The sequence below is a fragment of the Candoia aspera genome, chromosome 3 (genome assembly GCF_035149785.1).
Source record: "Candoia aspera isolate rCanAsp1 chromosome 3, rCanAsp1.hap2, whole genome shotgun sequence".
Taxonomy (NCBI): Eukaryota; Metazoa; Chordata; class Lepidosauria; order Squamata; family Boidae; genus Candoia; species Candoia aspera.
In genome coordinates, this window is record NC_086155.1 from 16,731,291 (window position 1) to 16,753,550 (window position 22,260).

The 22,260-nt window shown below is 38.5% G+C and overlaps 1 protein-coding gene across 1 annotated transcript; it reads left to right on the top strand.

Moving 5' to 3' along the window:
- The first annotated feature begins 438 nt into the window (after positions 1-438).
- ZNF217 (zinc finger protein 217) lies at positions 439-16,349 on the top strand. Its single transcript, XM_063297037.1, has 5 exons — positions 439-2,180; positions 5,413-5,538; positions 6,694-8,202; positions 11,728-11,854; positions 13,640-16,349. Exons 1-4 carry the CDS (start codon positions 803-805, stop codon positions 11,835-11,837), a joined length of 3,123 nt encoding a protein of 1,040 aa, XP_063153107.1. The 5' UTR covers positions 439-802; the 3' UTR covers positions 11,838-11,854; positions 13,640-16,349.
- Positions 16,350-22,260: the final 5,911 nt, after the last annotated feature.

The window sequence follows — 22,260 nt, forward strand, 5'->3', positions numbered from 1 at the left end:
TGATGTGGACTTCTAAGATTCTGCAAGTGGCATGGCTGAATAATTTTCCTGTTTCTTTCACTGAGGCAGTTTCTTTGTGAGTGCTGAAGATAAGTGTTACAGTAACTCCCTAAGGCAGTTTCCTTGCAGAGATTAGTAACTTCCTTTGATAATTGCATCATTTTAAAGATAAATATTTAGTAAAATCTGAATGAGTAGCTGGATTGCACATCTTTAAACATGGATTACATTGGAGCATTTGTTAAAAGGGTGTCAGTAAACTGTTGATCACACATTGTATATTTGTGTCAAAAGAACATTGAAAGAAGTTACCTTCTGATTTCATTGCAATATAAGAAGCATTCTGTTGAAAAATAGTCCTTTTGTTTTTAAACTATTTTATTGATTTGTTTCCTTAATTAACATTAATGTGTTTTCAAATTCTTTTCACATAGGTAGTGACGTCCTTGGTGCTTCTGAGCTACTGGCAATTTTCCTCAAGCTTAAGAAGAAGAAGACCTAAAGTATTACACATGGAAATGTAAACAGACCGGTTTTGCTGAAAGCAAGTTACATAAACTGGAGAACAACATAAGCGATTCCACATCTTTCACACAAGAGCTAGTAACAATTTTTATAAAATTGTTTCTTTCTGGGAGAGGTTAGCTACGTCTACAGATGAGCAGAATATTCAACAGACTTCTCTTGAAGGAGTCATCAGGGCTCAAACATTTGTTACTAAACAAGTGGGAAATTTCTGAAGTGGCCCTAGTTCACGCATAAAAACAACTTGACACTTAATGTTAAAACTGCCAAAGGAAATATGCCAACTCAGCCTCTTTTAGTATACATGGATGTTCCAGAAGGTATAGCCAGTACAGTTGGTTCACGAATGGACAATAGTGATGCCACTATGCCAGTAAAAGGGGCCAACACAATCTCCTATAAGAACTTGCAAGACAAGTTCTTAATGCAAGGTGAAGGATGCATATCTTTAGACTGCATGTTTTGTGAACAGACTTTCAAGCATCCAGAAGATCTTGGTAAGCATGTCTTAATGCAGCATAGGCCAACACTTTGTGAACCGGCAGTTTTGCGTGTAGAAGCAGAGTATGTTAGCCACCTTGATAAAGGACAGGGGAGAATTGACCTGCCATCACTGGATGTAAATGAAAAGGATAGCCAAGACTTCAGCTGTGTGGTTTGCGGGCAAACATTTGATGCGGCTTTTGATGTTGAGGCCCACATGAGGAAGCACAAGGATTCTTTCACTTATTGGTGCAATGTATGTGGAAGGAGATTTAAGGAGCCTTGGTTCCTCAAAAATCACATGAGAACTCACACTGGCAAACCTGGCTCTCGGAGCAAGGCGTTGCAAGGATCTGAGAGTCCCATAACAATAAATGAAGTTGTTCAGGACCAAGTGACAGAGAGCATAACATCCCCTTACAAAATCTGCATGGTGTGTGGCTTTCTGTTTCAGAATAAGGAAAGTTTAATTGAGCACAGCAAAGTACATACCAAAGATTCATTAGCCAACAGCAATGGTTCACCATCTGAAGGGGATGGTAAAGGAAGTAGGTCACCCAGAGAAGAATTTCTGCAATTTTTAAACTTAAAGCCACTTTCACCTTCTAGTAACAGCAAACAAAAAAAGCCTGTGAAATGGATTGCTGAGTTGGATCCATTCAGTACCTATCAGGCATGGCAACTGGCTACTAAAGGCAAAATTGCTATTGGCCATGGGCAAACAAAAGATGCTGGTCAAGAGGGAAGCACAGACAATGATGACTCATCTTCTGATAAAGAAGAACTTGGAGAGATTTGGAATGCAAGCAAAGCAAACCCAGCAGAAAGCACGGGAAAGACCAAGGGAAGCAGAGGTGGAAGTTACGCAGACAAATTCAAATATCCTTGCCGTGAAGTGCCTTCTTTGCATATAGATTCTAAATTGTCCCAGAACAAAGACAAGCCTACCCACTGTTCAGAGTGTGGCAAAGCCTTTCGGACTTACCACCAACTTGTCCTTCACTCAAGAGTCCATAAGAGAGATCGGAAGAATGATATAGAGGCCAGTTGTGGGGAAGGAAAGCTGCCAAGAACATGCCTTCCAGACACTGTGACCCTGGATGAGAATGGAGCTGAGCGACTGGAGGGAGGCTCTGAAGATGGCTCCGAGGATGGGATAATAGAGACTTCAGGTAAGGCATATTAAGAACTATTTACAATGAAAATATATTTCATTAAGGCATAAGAGTGTGTCCTTATTAAAGATACCATGGGGGAGGCATTTTGTTAATATCTTCATTCTTCTTTCCAGGGAATATTATCACAGCATGATCTTACGCTATTTTAAGTCATGGCATAATTTGTATCTACACAGAAGGGAAAGAAGCTTGCACAATCTTCGTACAAGCGAAGCATATTTCATGTGTGTATTTTGACATCAGTGTGTAGACTTGTAGATAAGGATGGCGTAATTGAGGATCAGGCGGGTGGATATTTTCATTTCTTTAATGCTGTACGTTACTTACTTTTATTTTTTTCACCACAGCCAACAATTTAGCCAACTCAAGATACTAGTAGATCTTTTGTTACGAAGTACTGTGCCCTGCGCTCTAGAGAGATTGGCAGAAATTTTGAGAAATCCACACAGGGATTCCTTTTTATAAAACAACCAGATATATTTCTTGTCCCATGTTTGAACTCACAACTACTCTGCAGCCACACTCCTGTTAATCAAACTTGGATGCAGTTGGTTACAGCCAGAAACAGTCTCAAAATGAGCATAATACAGTACATGCTACCCTCTAGTGATAAATCTTGGGAGCTGCATGCAAATTAGAGTGGGGAAAACATTTAACCTTCCATATGTTTTAGTAAAATTTTATTATTGTATAAAGATTGATTCTGCATTGAGATTTATTTATTTATTAAATTTGGCTGCGGCAGCGTCCAACTGTAGAATAAAATGTACAATAAAAATATTGTAAGGGAAAGGGAATGAATTGAAGAAATAAATATTCCCCCCTGTCTCACTGTTAGTTTTGGAAATCATACATTTGAAAGGATGAACTTTCCTTCCCTAAAATTAAAAAGAGAGGAATTACTCTCTTTTAAATGATGGAGATATACTTCAGGCATTGAGATGTGAGGTTTGTTTTTTTGTTGATTTATTTATTTATTCAAGTTTCTATCACCGCCCATCTCTCCAGAAAAGGGGACTCTGAGCGGTTTACAATAAAAGGGTATCATACTGTATATTTGCCCACTATAAAAGTTAAACAGGTATTTTACAGTTACGTTTTCTAATGAGCAAGAACATGTGCCTGGAGAATGGTTTTAAGAATGACTTTAACGTTGTGCTTGGTTCAGCTTGATCGTTGAACTGTGGTAGCTTTGTGGTTCTTTGAAGCTTAGTTTTGCCAGTTGTATCCCATCCCACTTAAAATTCTTCCTAGTACATATGTTATCTGCTGTTATCCTATGTTATCTGCTTTCCAGATTAAATCCTGCAGAGTATAAACTCTCAGACTGTGTTCCCTGGGAGGGGCTGCTGTGTGACTTGAAAAAGTAATCCCATATGATGTATGCATTCACTACTTACAGGTTGCATTGAAAGGCTACACTTTTGTGAGTTTCTGCAGTCTGTGTGCCAGATGCCATTGCATACTTTCTAAGAAGTTGTGTCCATGTGTGAGAATTTGCAAAAAAAATAAATAAAAAAAAATATTGTCCCTTGTGCCCAGTTGTCATTTTTTATGCCCCAACTGTTTTAGATGCCGTGGTTGTCAGGATATAGAGTGAAGAACCATGCTGAGATCAGAAGCTCTAGCTCTAGTGTTTATTGTTTTGCTCTACAATACAAAATCCTGCTAAACTGAGAAAGCACCAGCAATTCTTACCAGAAAAGCTCAGAAGGCCAAGGCAGTTCCTTTCTGGATCTCTTGACAGGGAGGCAAAGAGAATCAGTACTGCATGTGTGGTTTTCCCCCTGGAGAGGGCCCCCTTCTCCTTCATCAGCAATGTCCGTAACAGTGGTATTGTATATAGGGGTGAGAACATCTCAGTCCACAACAGTCTTTATTGTTGCCTAGGGGGCATTCTGGGGATAAAATGGTAGCTGTACTACCTGAAGGCCCAGGTCTTTTAAAATATTTCAGATGGAAATATATGTTTAAAAAGAAAGAACATTCCGTGGTAAAATTAACATAGGAAAAGCAATTTATGCATTGGGGGGAAAATGCTTAAGATTTTAAACAGTATCAGAGAAAAAGAATCAATTGAAGGAAAGTCATGGGAAAAGTCTTCCTGCATGCTGTTGTAGTCTGTAAACTCAAAACTACTTCGCAAGACCCAGACTTGGATATTTTTGGAGATCTGTAAGGGAGATCTCAAATATGCAGTGTATACCAAGAGACCTAAGAATATTTTTAAACTAAAAGCATTTTGCACGGGAGTGGGGGGAAAAATCCAAAAAGAAGAATAGAAAGATTCTTAGCTGGCCACAGGAAAGATTTGGAACCTGTTATTTCTAGCAAAGGAGGAGTTACAAACTACTGACAGAGAGTGTCCAAATTTCTGCACTTGGCATATTTATAATTGTTTTTTTATCTGTAAACAACTGCATATAAGAGTGCATTCATGTTTCAAGAAAGGTATATTTAACACTGTATGTTGTAGAGGTTGTGCCAGCATATGTTTTTTTTGGAATTCATTGAAACAGTTTGATCATGAGTGACTAAACGTTTGCATACAACTGTTTCTCACTCTCAAAGTTATAATATGCTGCATGGTAGAATATATTTGGGGGATAGCACTGAATTGAGTGGTACTAAAGGGTTGCAGGAAAACGATGGATTAGATATATAAGATACACTGAGCAAGTGTGAGCAAACACATGTGAATAAGATATAGATAAAAGTGTGTGTGTGTATAAATAAAATAGAGAATGAATGTCCTTTCCTTCCGTCCTATAAGCTTAAAGGACTTATACCAGAAATGTGGATTCTAAATTCAGTAGGCCCCAGAAAGATAAGAGTTAAAATCTTCAACATAAGGAGGGTCATAGGCACTTTGTTCTTGGCAGATATCTTTGCAAAACAAGCTGAATCCTGTTATCATGTCTTACGTTTTTTTCCATTAAAAAAATCTTTATTTAACAATAATACAGCATATACAGATATACAATATACAAATATAAATAGGGATATATACTCATTTCCCTCCGATAGTACTCTGGTTTTTTTAAGTATTATTTTTGTCTTACAATCTTTTTATTTAAAACAAAAGTGTATTTTCAAAAAAGATGTCTATGAACGAACAGATAATTACAGAGGTTGCGCAACTATTAATATGACTTTTTTTTACAATTTCCAGAATTGTTTCTTAGTTTTCTTTATTTTTATCCTTTCCCCATTTCCCAATCTAAAGATAAAAATGAAGATGGTTTGGAAAGAACAAAAGTAAAAAACCTTGGAGCCTCCAGAGAATGCAGCTACTGTGGAAAGTTTTTTCGTTCAAACTATTACCTCAATATTCATCTCAGAACTCATACAGGTAAAGAAAACTGGACTATGCTTTTGATGAAGAGTCAAAAGGGGAAGATTTTCAATAAGTAAAAGACACATATGTTTCAGTATTGACACTCATTGGAGAAATAGTTTGTTGCATACTGAGAAAATAGGATAAGTTCCCCTTGATGGTTGAGACCACCAAACCAGTGGAGTGGTAAAAGAACTAAATAAAACTTTCCTAGAGTTATTGAGCTAATCAAACTACTGTCCATGTAGATTTCTGGGTAATGGTACAGAAATGGTTGGCTGTTCTCTCCTTTCTGTGCTATTATAAACACCAAAATTGTGAGTCAGTTCTTTAAAAAACTAGAAAGGCTCTTGGTGATCAAGGGATTTTTTAATAAAAGAGGTAAGCATTTTTTAACTTCTGAATAGAAATTTTAAAACAGCAATATTAAGACCACTGCTATTTGCTCTTTTGAATTGTTCTAATCTTACTTTATTGCCTAGAGTTGATCTATAATTGTTAGGATTTTATATCAGTGTTGGAAGGAAAGACTTCCATTAGCTCTGATACCAAGAATGTTTGCATATTTCTTGATCACCACCCCCACTTATAGCAAATGTCTCTTAAGTTTGTCTCAACCAAACCTGTCTTACTGGTTGGATGATGTGGGGGGAAATGGAGGAAGAAGTACTGTTCATGCCACCTTGAGCTTCTGGAGGAAAATAAGGTTATGAATTCAACAAATAAATGAGTTTCTCTGCAAATTGCTGTGATTAGCAATTGGGAGGCCTGAAGGTCTTCAAACATGCCTTGTGTCTCCAGGAGACTTGAGCAAGGTAAATATTAAGGATTTGCAGTACATTGTTGGAAAAAGCCTCAGGCAGTCTAACAAATGAGTCCTACGTGTGTATGAAGATAGAAGAGAATTAAAGGCTTTAGGTACTACATGCAATATTGTTTGTCCTTACTTTTCTCTCTCTGTGCTAAGCAAACCATCATTTTTTTTTTAATTTCTAAAAATGAAATCAAAATCAAATAGCTAAATGCAATTAATGAAACCATTATTCTGGCAAAATAGTTGTTCTAAGATGTTTAGCAGTAGGGAAGAAAACACAGAATTCATTCCTATTTTCTGGTGAATTAAAAGAAGGAAATGAGAATTCTCTGACTTTTGATTCGTTACTTTTGCAGGCGAAAAACCATACAAATGTGAATTTTGTGAGTATGCAGCAGCACAGAAAACATCTTTGCGCTATCACTTGGAGAGACATCACAAGGACAAACATGCAGAAGCTGCAGCAGATCTGAAAAATGACAGTAAAGAGTTATTGCCTTCTCAGGAGACGGGCTTCTTGTCAGTAAGCGGTCATGCTCCAGAAACCAAAAACCTGAAAAGGCTCCTTGAAGATGCCAAAGATGTCAAAGGAGTAGTTCCACCTGTAAAACAGCAGAAAGAAGAGCTTTACCCTTTTCAGAGTTTGCCAAAAAGTATAACTCAGGACACAAGCAAAGGCTTGGAGTGTGATGGCTTGAAAGAGGGCGCATCTGTTTCAGTTTTAAAATTGGAAAAAAACACAGCAGAACTTCAGGCAAGCAGTCTTGTTAATAGAACTGAAAAGAAGAATTCTGAATTAGCAGAAGACGTGTTTTATGCTGGCCGAACAGATGTGAATCTTTTAAGTGACATTACTGAAAACTCAAAATGCAGATTAACGGTTCAAGAAAAGCCCTTAAATTTATCTACCGCCTCTTCTCAGGGTGTTCCAGTAATTCCTCATTCTCGGTGTTCCTTAGCAACCAGCACCTGTCCCTTTTGTACTTTCCGGACGTTATATCCAGAAGTTCTAATAATGCATCAGCGGCTGATGCATAAGTCTGCTAATAATCTCAATGCTGTTACTAAAAGTAGTATTAGAAATAAGGCAGCTCATAAAGCCAGACGTACAGGCTGCCCGCCCTATCTTTTGGGCAAAGATGTGCTACCACTGCCTCTTCATTCTGGGAAGATCAAATCTTCCTTGCTCACCCAGTCAAAGTCTCTGCATGTGGAGAAGGCGAGGCAGTGTCCCACCCCACAGAGCAAAGGGCCCGTTCTTTCAGGGCAAAACTCCAGCAGCTTGGCAACAAGCAACTTGAAATCATGCAAACCCCAAATGTTGGGCATTCAGATTAATAACTGTAGACAACAGCAGGAAAAGCACCACAGTCCTAGTAGCTCTTCAGTAAAAGATAAAGGGAAAGCAAGACTTCTGGCTTCTCAGGTAGGGACAGGGAATAGCAGCATCAACAGCTCTTTGGAAAACCCTTTGAACAAAGCTGCTGGGTCAAGTTGTCGAGGAATAGAGTTTCTCAGTAACAGATCTGCTGGGAACAGATATGTGGGATTTGATGGACTGCCTTCTAAAAGAGTTAGGCCTAATCTCTTTGCTCTGGAACAGATCGATTCTGCCCGACATCGGACGGAGAATGATACTGCCAGATTACCTCTTTCAGGCAAATATTCAGGTCTGCTCCCTCAGGAATGTTCGCACACCAAGCTTGCCTCCTCTGTCCTGCCTGTCAAACAAGGGCTCCTGAGCTCTGAAGGAGATGCTATAAATCCAGTGACTGTTCTAAAGCCATATGAAACATACGGCCCTGGACCATTTCCCAGTTCCTGTGGATCAAGTAGCAGCCATGTCCCCAGCTCTTCAAAAGAAGGTATAAACTTTCTTAGCTCTCAGCAATGAATGATGGCAAAATAAAACATTCTTTAAAACAAAGAATACTTGCCGAATGAAATTATAATATTATAGCCATTGCACTGGCCACAGGAGAACAAACCAGAATTTCATGACTCTTGATGCATTTTTAAGCTATCCTCCAAACTAGCATTTGCTTCACACTTGCTTCTTGTATCTAGGTATCTGCCTGATAACAAGCTAGACCACTGAGATGTTTAATTTCAGCCACATTGGCTTGAAGGTGTCTGTCCAGGGATTCAGGCAGGAATTTTTAAAAGTCCAAGGATTAAACCTCCCATCTACCGCTTACAGAGCACATGCACTAGCCTTGAGGTGCAGCCCTTTCCTTTATCATATCCTGCTGTGGACATAGTTCATGTTTATGAGAGCATGAACCTTCCCTCAACCTGTTACCTTCCATTACAGTACAGTAATCCCAGGTATAGGAGTGTTCAACCTTTTTGGGTTGAGGGCTTCCCTGGGCTTTTGAGTGTAGGCTGAACTAGATTTGATTTCTTTTTTATTCAAATTTAATTCAAGTTAAAATTTTTAAATGGATTTAACATGATTGCTCCTTGTTTACTTCATAATTAGCTTCTTCTGTTCCATTAAAAGTTTGTTGGCAATTTTTGTGGGGTTCAGGGGCTTGAGTGCAAGGGTCTTATGCATGAGGACCTAGGGTGCCTCAGGGTGTGCACTCTGCCACAGGGATTATGAGGCTTGATATCCAACACATCTGGATAGCACCAGGTTGGGAAAGCCTGTGTTGGACAAATATTTGTCAGTTGCATGTAAAGATATGTTAAAAACCAATCAATAGTTTCTCTGTCCCAATTTCTCCACTGCAGTTTTAAAATATTAGAATTATGCGAACTCTAGACAATCAATGATCTCAAATTTAACTTGTGGTCGATATTTCTTCAGGTTCTCCTAGCTGAATGGTTGTTTTTAATAATTTGGGATGTGGATAAGATTGGAGCCAAAAGGCTTTTAATGCATTCTGAGATATGCAGGAGTACAAAATGGGTACTTCTGAGGGGTGGGAGTGGGGGACAACAACAACAAAGCCCAGGTGAGAATGAGCATACTTGCTTGTCTCTGGAATCCCCCCAAACGTTTTGAATTAATTGAAAATGTACAAATGGAAAACTGGGTAGAAGAAGAGTATATTAACCTGTATTCAAGCTAACATTTGTATTATCTTGAAGGAGGGCATCACTAGTTGGAATCCTCAACCAGAGCTCTCAAAATAAAAATACTGCAGTGTAGTGTTGCAAGTCCCATGTGCTTTTAATATTTCTTTCTGAAACAGGCATTGTCCCCTAGAATCTTTCAGGATAGGATGTTCTGTATCAACTAGAACAACTTTGCTTAAAACTTCGAGTCTACTTCACCTTTTACAAAGCCCAAAATGGCTTAAAATAAACTATCCTTGGCTTCTCACTCAAGCAACCTAGAAGTTACTTAAAACCATTAAATATTATCTGTGTCACCACAATTCCAGCAATGGACAGGTCCAAATCTATTTAGTTTTAAAAAGCAAAGTCTCCTTTGAGTTAAGCTCAGTCTCTGGTGGCTATGTGGGCACATCTATGTAATATGTAAGTTGTTTGCCATTTTCTTTGAGGTGTTTTTTTCAACTTCTCAGTCTATTCTACAACCTTGGAATTCTCGGTGATCTCTCATAAATACTAGTGAGATCAGCAGCTTAGCTCCTAAACCCAGGCAGGTGTAATACCGAAGTATCAAGTGTAGAGAAAGAAAATAAGTAGAATAACCCTGAGCTGCTGAGTTTTGATAGATCTTGTCTACCCTTCAAGGTGAAATCAGATGAGATGGTAGAAAACTGTAACATCTTACTGTGTTTGTAGGAGTTTAGCAGATACTCTTTCCCCCTTCCAAAAACACCACCCATGGTAATTACAACATGGTAACAGTTTGAAATATTTATTTCCTCTTAAATTGGGTCTGCTTGTACAAAATGCAGTTTTAAAATATTTGCATATTAAAGCGCAGTGTGTTTTCCATGTAAATTAATGTTAGCAAGCAAACCCTGCCTAATTAGGTGTTGGGGATGTTGTAACTGATTGCAGATTGGACTTCAAACTTAGTGATTCTGTAAGTGTGAACGACTCCTGCCAACCTAGCAGTTTGAAAACATGCAAATGTGAGTAGATTAATAGGTACCGCTTCGGTGGGCAGGTAATGACATTCTGTTTAGTCATGCTGGCCACATGACCACGGAAGTGTCTACGGACAAATGGCGGCTCTTTGGCTTTGAAACAGAGATGAGCATTGCCCCCTAGAGTCGGACCAGACTGGGACTTAATGTCAAGGGAAACCTTTACCTAAGTGTGAAAGATTTGTGAGCAAGGGGATTTGAGGAAGCCAGTGTTCCTCGACAGACTCTGTAATACCAAAAACTAACTTGTATGAAGATTTTTGATTAAAAAATTCAGAATAGCCATCCACATGTATATCCTTGTTCCTGGATAATGAGTGTATGTGCATCTGTTTTTTAAGACCTCTTTTAAAGAAAAAATTTGATAGGATCTGATTTAAAGTATAAATTCTTGCTTTTCTTGTTACTTGGTTTTTTGTGATGAACATGTCAGCGCCTGTGAGAAGATCCTAGAAAGATGCATCCATCTTTGGCCTGCCAGTTTCAGTTTAGAAGAGCCATTAACCAATGATAGGAATAAATAACAGCAAGCACCAGCAGTTTGGTCAGGGCAATACTGGGACTCCTTTAGTCTAATGCAGCCTTTCTCAACTTTTTCACCCTGGAGGAACCCTTGAAATATTTTTCAGGGAAGCCCTGCACATTCAGGCTCAAATATAGGCCAGAAGTTACAAAATTATTATATTTGTTTCATGCGTAGGCCTGTATATATGCATTTACAGTGTTCTTAAACTAAAAATAATGAAACTTACCTCCTTAATGTGAAGTTGCCCAAATTTGAAATATTTTTTAAAATAAATTGTGATCTCCCAGGGAACCCCTAGTGACCTCTTGCGGAACCCCAGGGTTCCACAGAACCCTGGTTGAGAAACCCTGGCCTAATGTTTAGACAGCCTAAACATTATTTACAAATATTTGCAACGGCTACCATGTTAATTCTCCCAGAATGTATCTGAGCCTCAATGTAGCATCATGGAGAAATGTTGCATTGGGATAGAGCCCAGAGGCATTAGGATTATGAAAGATAATGGAAACAACAGCTACTGCAGGGTTTTCCTGAGATTTCAGTTAAGTAATAATGCTTCATCAGCTGTAATGCAAAGATGTCTAGGTTTCACTGTCATATATTTGAAAATTGGGGCAGGGGCTGCCTTCTGAATATTTCAGAGTTCTGTATTTTCAAGTTCCATGAGGGGGTAGTAGTATGTTTCAGTGGCTGAGAGAACTACATCAGATAGATATATTTTAGATATCATGCACTTAAGAGTCCTCTTATGTGTATTCCTTTGTTAATATGTTGTAATGATTGCTTGTTATTAGGAAAAAGACCAGTGTCGTATCAACAGCTGTCTAGTACCTTGCTACAAAAGCGAAATTATGAGAGCTTTATTGGCAATACCCATAATCGCCTGAATGATAAGAAAACATGATTTGGCTGCAACAGATGGTAAGGCACATTTTATGCAGAAACATGCAAACATTTTACAGTTCCAGGGCTATCTGGAAGACTTGTGGGCCTCCGCATCTTGCTGAATTGCAGCATCCTTCATCTTTTACCATATCCATGCTGACTGGGACTTCTGGGAGTTATGGTTCTGTAGCACTTGGAGGGCATTAGGCTCCCCCTCTCTAGTGTAGAGCAGTTTTCTCCAACTCAGTGCTCTGTGGATGTATCAGGGCTACAGGTTCCAAATCTGCCATCTATCATGACCCTAAACATCTGGAAAATTAAAGGTTTGGGGAAATGGTCTAGTTCAAAGTATGTGCAACTTTGGGGAGACCAAAGGTTACCCTTGGCTTCCGAGTGGTATTCTGGGACTGTATGCCAAAGTATGGGTGAGCCAGGGAAAAAACAAAATTTGATTTTGTTACTTAAAGTTCGTTAATTATGCATTAATTAAATATAATGAACAAGATTATTCTTCATACATTTAACACATTTCCTATACTGCCATATTAAAAATTAGAGTTTGGCAGTAACTTTTGAAATATCTCAAATAGCCATTTTCTAGGTTGGGTTGGGGGACACAATTCCTACATCTCCAGTTTGGAAAACGTTAGAGGAAGAACTGGAATGTATGTTAAGCAGTAGTCAAACTCTTAAAAAACCATTACATGTAAATAATAACCTGTCCAGGAAATTATTGTGCATTTCACTTTCAATTAGTATAAGAATTTTAATGCAGGGCTGGGAAATCTATAACCCTCTAAATATTGCTGAACTTGCTATAGCGACTGGGAGGATCGTTCACCAGTATATCATACTGAGAAAGGCAGAATTTAAATTAGGCTTCTGCTCAGATCTATTTTGCTTCACTGAAATGGCAGCCTTAAGAGCATTTAGCTAAAATATTTTCTCCCATGGTGGTTGTCCTGCTGCCAAATAGCCAAAAAGGCACAGACGCTCAAGAAATCAAAGTGTAATTCTGAGCCTGTGTGATTGCTATCTTTAGGAAAAACAGGTTTGTATGAAGGAGAACACAGTGTGCTCACAAATATTGCTCTGAATTATAGAGAGCTGTTGCTGGACTCTTTGAGACGGACTAGTTTCAGGCTATTGGTTTAGATCTTCCAGTGATCAGACCTGTCATTTGGCCCTGCCTCCAATTTGCCTTTTTTTCAGACGATAGTACAGCACTTTGTTAAATCCTGGCAAAGATCGTTTTAATGTCTCAAATGGCTTGTGATTAGAGTATAATGTTCTAAAGGCAGGATATAACTCTAACAAATAAATATTGAATAGTAAGAGAAAGGAAGAGGAGGAGGATATGAGCTGAAGACGGTTATTTTTTTGCTCCCCGGGAATGTTCTGTATTTAGTTTCCAGAATATATGTGCTTTATGTGTTTTGTTTCACCATAAAGTATTGACACTTCTTCCTAAGTATATGGATGGCTCTGAGGTTAAGGCTGATAACTAGAACTTAGACTTAGTTTCAGTGTGAAACCATGTCCCCAGCAGGTACTGCTAGTAAGCATTCTGTTCTTTTACAGCAGACACATCATAGTTTCCATTTGCCAGTTTCCATTGCAACCTTATATTATGTGAAATTAAATCTGACCCCAAAGAATCGAGTTTCTGTCTAAACCTCAACACCATATTTCCTGCGTTTTGTAGTAAAACTTTAAGAAGATCAATCTCCTTACAAACCCTAGAAACAATAATGCCATAAATACTGTTTCTGCATTGGTTGTGAGTCATTTGGAAAGAGCTTTTTTGTTTGTGTATTCCAGGTATGAAGATGCAGACTTTGAATTCCCTTACAGCTCATCTCTTGAGAACGATAGGATGATGAAAGCTACCAAACTAAGCTGTGATTTTACTGTGCTTAAAGAAAAACACTACAGTTGTGTAATGGAAGATCTGATCCTGCTTGGATGAAGCAGTGTAAACGTTGTTGTCCAAGACAGTGTTGTCCAAGTGTGTGAATCAGTTCCCAACCTTGAATAATACTTTTTTCTTAGAATTACAGTAGACCAAATATTCAACTTAAATATATTTTTGCATATGTGAGTGCTGCTGATGCTGTGTGCAGTCCTTGCATCTCAGGTAAAGCTGCGCATTCTGTTTCTCTCACTGAAATACGGAGAGGATTTTTGTCTGAATATGGTCAGGTTTTGTTTTCTTCTGTAAAAAGCAGTTTTCAAAGAAACCGTGTACTACTCACGTTCATCTTAAGCACAATTAATTACCTCTCAGATTACATCAGGAACATTTAGCAACAAACAAGACCATACCTTCTTTGGAGAAATCATATATTTTCTCAAATTGAATCTTGTTTTTTTTTTTTTTTTAGCATGACTTCCACAAAGGAATGGAATTAATTGATTGCACTCTCTGTTAGTGTAGGGAGTAAACTACTCAAACCATTGGTATAAAGATATAATTCCTCTCATATAATGGATGTAGAATGTTTCTAGCTGGATACCTTCTGGGTATTTCAGTTTATCCCTTTTTCTTTTCTTAAATACTGTTTTCACCTCTACATGTGCATCATATTGCAAAAATGTATAGATGTAAATAGATTTTGTACATATGCCTAAGAGGGAAGGTAGCATTCCTCTGAAATACTGATGCCAATCATCATACCAACTTGTGTGTATATATATATGTGTATATATATATATTTATGAATATAGTAACTCTTGCATATTTACTTGACAAACTGAACGTTCAGTCTGCCTCCCTCATGTGGTTTCATAGACACAAGATTCCTACAGGTTGCCCATGTTTTTCTGTTCCTCTTGTCCCCAACTCAAAGGCTGTTTGCTTTGGGTCAGGATAAAACTTTAGACACACTGTGATGCACGCAGCAATTGCCTTGAATTGGAGGCTTGTGGTCCCTTCTCATAAAGAGATCCTGCAGCCACACTTCTCCATGTAGCTACATAAGTACTTGGGTTCCCATTTGAAATCAGGGCTTATGCCCAACATTGTTTGCCAAAACCAAAATTGTGTGTTTAGGGGTCTTGTGAGGTAGTTTTTGTGCATATACACTTTGTGAGTAGTTCAGCCCAAAGTTGAGTGATAAATTTAATGAGGAATGGTGGTTCGTTGGTTCGTTGGTTTTTTGTTTTCTTTTTAGATTGAATTTTTTTTTTTTATTTCCCTCTGCACAGGACTGAAAATTGAATAGGAGAATGGTCTGGTGGCTGAAAAATTGAATTGTGTATGTTGAAGCTGTATGTTCCAAGCATTTTTTAAAGACTTTAACAACAGCTTAATGTTATTTTCAGTTTGACATACCCATGTTTCAGAACAAAAATGGTTTAAAAAATACTTTTTGCACTGTTGAATGTGTTTCCTATTAGATGTAAATTTGCAGAAGCAAGGTAGACATTCTTGGAAGTTTTCTTCACACCAGGCAAGTACCTCTGGAAGCATTTTAATTTTCTGACTTCCTGTGTGCGAAAAAATGTATCTGTAAAACTGGCAATGTAATGAAGTGCTGTGTATCAGGAAATTGTACAAAATTTACCCTTTTCCTGTTCATAAGCTGAGCCATATGTACATAAAATCTAGATTTGTTTTCCTAGTTTTGCACTTTTATAGCCTATTTTTGAAGATGAATACATTTGGAAGATGGTTGATCTATTTTTGCCTGATCCTTCAATGAGTCTTGTCTCTCTCTCTTTTTTTTCTTCTCTGTTTTTAAGTAATGGAGCTTAATGAAATAATAATTTTAAAAAAAGACCAGAACTGTATTTAATTACAGTTTTTAAAAGCATCTCTTGCTTTTTGTTGGGGCAGTCTTTTGGAAGCTTATGGGCATCCTTCTCGATTTGGGACAGAATTAAGGCCTTAGTTCCCAGTCTGTGCTGCCTTTTAAGCATGGGAATTACTGCAGCACAAGCTTTTTCCTGTCCTACTGAAAGTTTCCATGAAAAGCCCTGGCTGGTTCTTGTTCTAGCCTGTATCAGAGTTGGGTTGGGTTTCAGGAGGGAGCAGTACTTCACGCATTCACTTTTCTGATGTTATATCTGCAGCATAGAATCAAGCAACTTTTGCATATTGTGTAGACTTCAACTCTCCACATAAGCAGCAGGGTCCACAATGGCCTGGTCATTCTTTGAGCTGATCCATACATCTGGAGGGTGTCCAGATGGAGGAAAGCTGCTGGTGGGATATTGCAAAAGAGGCCTTAAGCGCAGTCCACTAACACTTTCTGGGCAGAGGTGTGATACAAACCATGTCAAAAGGAAAAGACAGCTTGCTGTAGCAATTACTTGTATATTACAACACTGGTCTCCAAAATAGGTTTTGCCCATCAGTATTAACTATGGGATACTACTGTGTGTGTCTTTTTTTCCTTTTCCTCTTTTTGGTAATAGTGATGAGAATACTGGTACAATTGTTATATTTATTTCCTTCTACCTTGATTTATTTTAATTGTTAAACCCTTACATTGTTGAGCTGTAGACACCATAAAAATCATTTAATTTATGCTGTGTTTTCAATTTAGTGGAACTTGTTATATGTGATGTAAATACAGACATGGTGAGGGGTTGGGGTTGGGGTTTGGCTTTGCAGATACTCCTGTTGTCCTTTTTTGAATTCTGAATATATTTGGAAAGAACCAAACAGGAAGAATGTTGATTCATGGTTATGATTTGAGGAAGGTGGTGTCCTAAATTTATTTATTATTCCACATGGTTGCAAAGAAAATTTACTCTTTGATCCTGCCAGTAGATTTGAGAAATGGGATTTCTAAGGATGTGTCCGTGTGTTTGTATGAGAGCGGAGTTAAAAACTTGCACCCTCAACAGTGGCCAGTGTAAGAGGAGTCAGATTGATGAAGGCAGTGGTACAGCATGCAGGCTCTGCTCTTTTCTGCATGCATTGCGAGGTGCTAGGCATGCCCAGAGGAGGCAAAATTTATGCTATGATGCTGCATTCATCTGACAAAAGCAGCAAGATCCTGCGGACACCACCATAAATGGAAGCTTTTCCTGCGGTCTACTAGAACCAATGCGTGCTTTGCCAAGAAGCAACCATGTAAACAGCGCTCAGCAGTTTGTAGATTTTGCCATAGGTCAACCAGGTCACTAAAAGAGAAATGCATGCTGTGCTTTGGCTTGCATATAGTAGCTCTCTCATGTGCTCTGCTTCAGCTATTGCTTGGTTTAATCCAGTGTTTTTCAAATTTGGAAACTTTAAGATGTGTGGACTTCAACGTAATGCTCACTAGGGAATTCTGGGAGTTGAAGTCCACACATCTTAAAGTTGCCAAGTTTGAAAAACAACTGGGTTCACCAAACCACTCTTATGTGCAAACAGTGATATGTGCTTCTGTAAATTAAATTTGATGCTGGCTTGGAGGAAGTAACGTGCAGAACACAGGAGTTGTAGAAGATCCCAGGTTCAGCCTTTTGTTCCTTTAGCTAGAGATCTTATTTTGAGTGATGAAGATTTTTTTTAAGCCTAGTCTTCTGTTGCATTTTGCACACTGATCAGATGCTTATGTATTATGAGTCTGTCTCATGCAGCCCACAAGGGGGCACCCCAAGGCCAGTTTACACAAATTCTCAAATAGCATTTGTACAAAAAGGATTTAAACACTGAAAAAAATAGCAATTTGATTTTACTCTTAAAAATGTCAGCTGAAGTATATTTGTAACTGACTTCCATTTTAAATCATTCTTCCATTTAGATATGTAATGACTGCTGAAATTTGGAGTCCAACAATATCTGGACAATCACAAGTTGTCTGTCCTGTCTCCCATTCAAGTCTGTGCAACACACCCGACTTCATATTCTTTATCTTCTATCAGAACCAATTCATGCTACTGTACCAGCCCATCAACTGAGAAGGGCTGTTACATCAGTATTGATTCTATATAATAAAGGTGTCTGTGTGTGTATTTGAAATAAGCAAATAAATATTCTAATCATTTAGGTGATTAGACCAGCAGGAAAAAGGGCAGTGATGATGTACCAATTCTGATCTTTCTGTGAACTGGAGAACATCAGCAGCATGGGAGTGTCTCTTAAGGCATCTTAGTGTACTCTGAAAATAATGCTCATTCAACAAACAATTCTTCTGTAAATAATGTTTGTAAAACAGACTTCGCAATTGCCCTTGATCCCAAGCTGAATATAGGTCAGCAGTGTGACATGGCAACAAAAAGGCACAGATGCATCAATGGGAATACTTTCTGAATTACTTTCTAAATCATAGGAAATAAAATTTCACTTCCATTTTATATTGATCAGTCCCCACTTAAGTTCTTGGCCCAGTTTTAGGCTCTACACTTTAAGAAGGATTCTTAACCAAGCAGAATGGATTCCAAGAGGGAAAATTAAGATGATCAGGGAAATGGGAACTACATCATGAGTCTTATGCACTGTGTGCACAATTATTAGGCAAGTGAGTATTTTGACCATATCATTTTTATGCATATTTTCCACCTCCAAGCTGTATAAACCTGAATGCTTATTGGATATAAGCATATCAGGTGATGTATATTTGTGTAATGAGGGAGGGTGTGGCCTAAGGAGATCAACACCCTACATCAAGGTGTGCATAATTATTAGGCAGCAGCTTTTCCTCAGGCAAAGTTGGCCAAAAAAAAGATTTAACTGACTCTGGAAAGTCAAAAATTGTAAAAAGTCTCTGTCTTAACAAGCAGGAACCACGCTGAGATGAGGAATAAGTCTCTAGTGTTTTATTACTGCTACGTTAGACAGAAAATCCTAACAAACTGAAGAAGCATGAGAAAACCCATACAGATAAACCCCGAAAGTCAAGGCGGGTCTGTTCTGTGTCTCTTGGAATGACTGCTCAACTCACTACTACGCATGCGTTTTCCCCCCTGGATAGGGGCCCCCTCCTCACTATCAGTGCTCATGACACTTTCAGAGGGATGCAGCACTCTTGAAATTGCTAAGATATTGGGGCATGACCACGGAACCATCAAACGTTTTATTGCAAATAGTCAACGGTCGCAAGAAACGTTGAGAAAAAAAGACGTAAATTAACTGCCAAAGATTTGAGAAGAATCAAACGTGAAGCTACCAGGAACCCATTATCCTCCAGTGCTGGAGGTTAATGGGTTCCATATTCCAGAACTGCAACCTACCTGGAGTGCCCAGAAGTACAAGGTGTTCAGTGCTCAGAGACATGGCCAAGGTAAGGAAGGCTGAAACTCGACCACCACTGAACAAGACACATAACTTGAAATGGCAAGACTGGGCCAAGAAATATCTGAAGACAGATTTTTCAAAGGTTTTAAGGACTGATGAGATGAGAGTGACTCTTGATGGACCAGATGGATGGGCCCGTGGCTGGATCAGTAACAGGCACAGAGCAACACTTCGACTCAGACGCCAGCAAGGTGGAGATGGGGTACTGGTATGGGCTGGTATTATTATAGATGAGCTAGTTGGACCTTTTCGGGTTGAAGATGGACTCAAAATCAACTCCCAAACCTACTGTCAGTTTTTAGAAGACACTTTCTTCAAGCAATGGTACAGGAAAAAGTCTGCCTCTTTCAAGAAGACCATTATGTTTATGCAGGACAATGCTCCATTGCATGCATTGAAGTACCCCACTGCATGGCTAGCCAGTAAAGGCCTCAAAGATGAAAGAATAATGACATGGCCCACTTCCTCACCTGACCTAAACCCTATTGAGAACTTATGGGCCCTTCTCAAACGGGAGATTTACGGTGAAGGAAAACAGTACACCTCTCTGAACAGTGTCTGGGAGGCTGTGGTTGCTGCTGCACAAAAAGTTGATTGTCAACAGATCAAGAAACTGACAGACTCCATGAATGGAAGGCTTATGACTGTTATTGCGAAGAAGGGTGGCTATATTGGTCACTGATTTTTTGTTTGAAATGTCAGAAATGTTTATTTGTAAATTTTGAGTTGTTTGTTTATTCTCACTTTAACAGATGAAAATAAACAAGTGAGATGGGGGAATTTTCATTTTTCATTTAGTTGCATAATAATTCTGCACACTAATAGTTGCCCAATAATTGTGCACACATAGATATGCTAAGAAAGCCAAAACCTCACTTTTACTTTCTTAAATATTCAGGTTTGAGGTTTATTAACATTTTGGATTGACCGAGAGCACTGTAGTTGTTCCATAATGAAATTCATCCTCAAAAATACAACTTAACTCTGCATGCAGTATACAAAGAGACTAAGGTAGAGGTGATAGCTCTCCCCAGGTACCTGGAAGGGTATCGCAGAAGATAGCATGACCTATTCTCTATTGTTTCTGGGTTGAGGCCACAAAATAACACAGGGAAACAGATGTTGGTTAGATGTTAAGTACAACTATCTAATGGTAAGACCAGTTTGGGGAGGTGTCAGGTGCAACACAATAGGTCCTGTTTGCAGGATGTTCTATTTGGATTCTTGGCTGAACAGAGGATGGACTTAAATGGCCGAAATTGCCGTACCAAACTCCAGCTTCTATGAAAATAGCTAAATGGAATTAAATGACTTTTAATTGCATTAGGTCAGTTTTCCTGAACCCAATGCCTTCTAGATGCATTGGGATTGCAACTCCCAACCCATCTGGAAGGGTTCAAGGAAGGCTGATTGAGATAACTGCCATGTTGTGTATGCTAGACTAATTAGATATTCCTAAAATCAGCAGCATTAGGAAATTTATTTTAGAATGATCTGTAAGTCTTGTAACCACAAGGTGACAGTATGAACTCATAGATGGGACCTAGAATACACCTACATGAACAACAGATTTGGAAAGGAAAGTAAAAACGAATTTATCTTTACACAGAAGATACTTTGGCTTGGTCTCTGCAGACACAAATAATAGCTGCCTCTCAGGACTGCATATTATATGGTGTTTGGGGTCATGCACACATTCACGTAAATGAATACATCTGTGTGTATATATTTTAATTTTTGATAAAAGTATTATTGGGCAATACACTTTTTTAAAAAAAAATCTTGACATCATGAAAATTCAAGCAGTATATACAATAAAGAACAAGAACGATAGAATCAAAGGCCTGAAATAGTACAACAATCCTGTTGTGAATTATTGAATGCTGAGGTGAATATAAATAGTTTTCAACATGCCTCAGTTACAGTAAAGTTAATACATGCTTTATATTGATGGAGGGTAAGGTGGTGGTGGTGGAGAGAGGACTATGCGTATACAGATAATTATGAATGGTGTGAGAGAACACCACCCTGCCTATTTCGTTGTTACACCACCTAATTTTTGGTTTGGTCCTGCTCACCACTGACAGGTAGGCTACCCATTAGAGAACATAATACTTACTCTGAAAAATGGAGAAGACAAACTCATTAAATGTCTGCTGTCTTCAAGAATCATCTTTGATACCACTGAGAGAAAGAAACCAGTGATGGACTAGTTGATGTTGCTTGCTTTGGTCTAGAGGAATGCCATATATGTGTAGGTTCATCAGTAAAAGAACTAAGGGATGTTTGCATATTAATCATCATTAGTTGCATTAATGGTTTTCGCAATCAGTATTGACTGATGTCTACTGCTTCTAAGCAATATGTGTACCTTACCTGTACGTACTTAGCATCATGCAAAAGACTTGATACACAACAGAAATACCTTTTTAAGGAAGATTGTATGTTGTAAACCAGCCTTTCCTAACCTAGACCAGATCTACTTCAACTCCTGTAATCCCAGCGAGCAGAAGATTGTGACAGTCCCAGGCATCCCATCATGCATGTAGGATTCCACTTATATAGAAATGGATTCTGCAACGATGCAGTTTGTGTGTGTGTGCGCTTGTGTGCATATATGGACATATATAAATATAAGGTGTGTGAGCATTCACATCATTAGCACGCCATCAAATTCCTAGCCTACAGATATTGCTAAGATTTTCTTCAGAAAGCAAGGCCTGCCTCCTTTGCAAATCTATTTCCAACACATGGGAAGAGGTATCCTATGTACCTTTTGTTAGATTTCAAGAGGGGACCCACACAGGAATTCTAAAGTAGAATTTGTACACTCATTCCAAAGCTTTTGGGCTTTCTCTGTGACATTTGAATGCTGTAAGCACTCCTCCAGTTCTAACAGTTCCAACTAATTGGAAAGGATGCTCCTGTTCTTAATGACTCTTGTAAAATTGTTGTTTTACAAATCATAATTTAAGCCCTGCTAATTTTAATAGGTATGAAGAAAACAGTTTTCCGGGGTTCTTGTCTGTGGCTCTCTTAGTGGAATCTGGAGGAACAAGAATAGAATGACTGGCATCATTATTTTTTTTATGTAGTTATTCAAAAAGCATACACGTGCTGATACAGATTTCTAATTTTTAATATCTGAATGACCTAAGGGGTTTTCACATGAATGCCCATATAGGTTCATATTTAATATGCACAGTACAAT

Coding starts and splice junctions, on each gene's coding strand:
- ZNF217 (XM_063297037.1), top strand. CDS start 803: ATGCCAACTCAGCCTCTTTTAGTATACATGGATGTTCCAGAAGGTATA. Junction 2,181..5,412: donor TGGGATAATAGAGACTTCAG/GTAAGGCATATT, acceptor CCCAATCTAAAG/ATAAAAATGAAGATGGTTTG. Junction 8,203..11,727: donor CCCCAGCTCTTCAAAAGAAG/GTATAAACTTTC, acceptor GCTTGTTATTAG/GAAAAAGACCAGTGTCGTAT.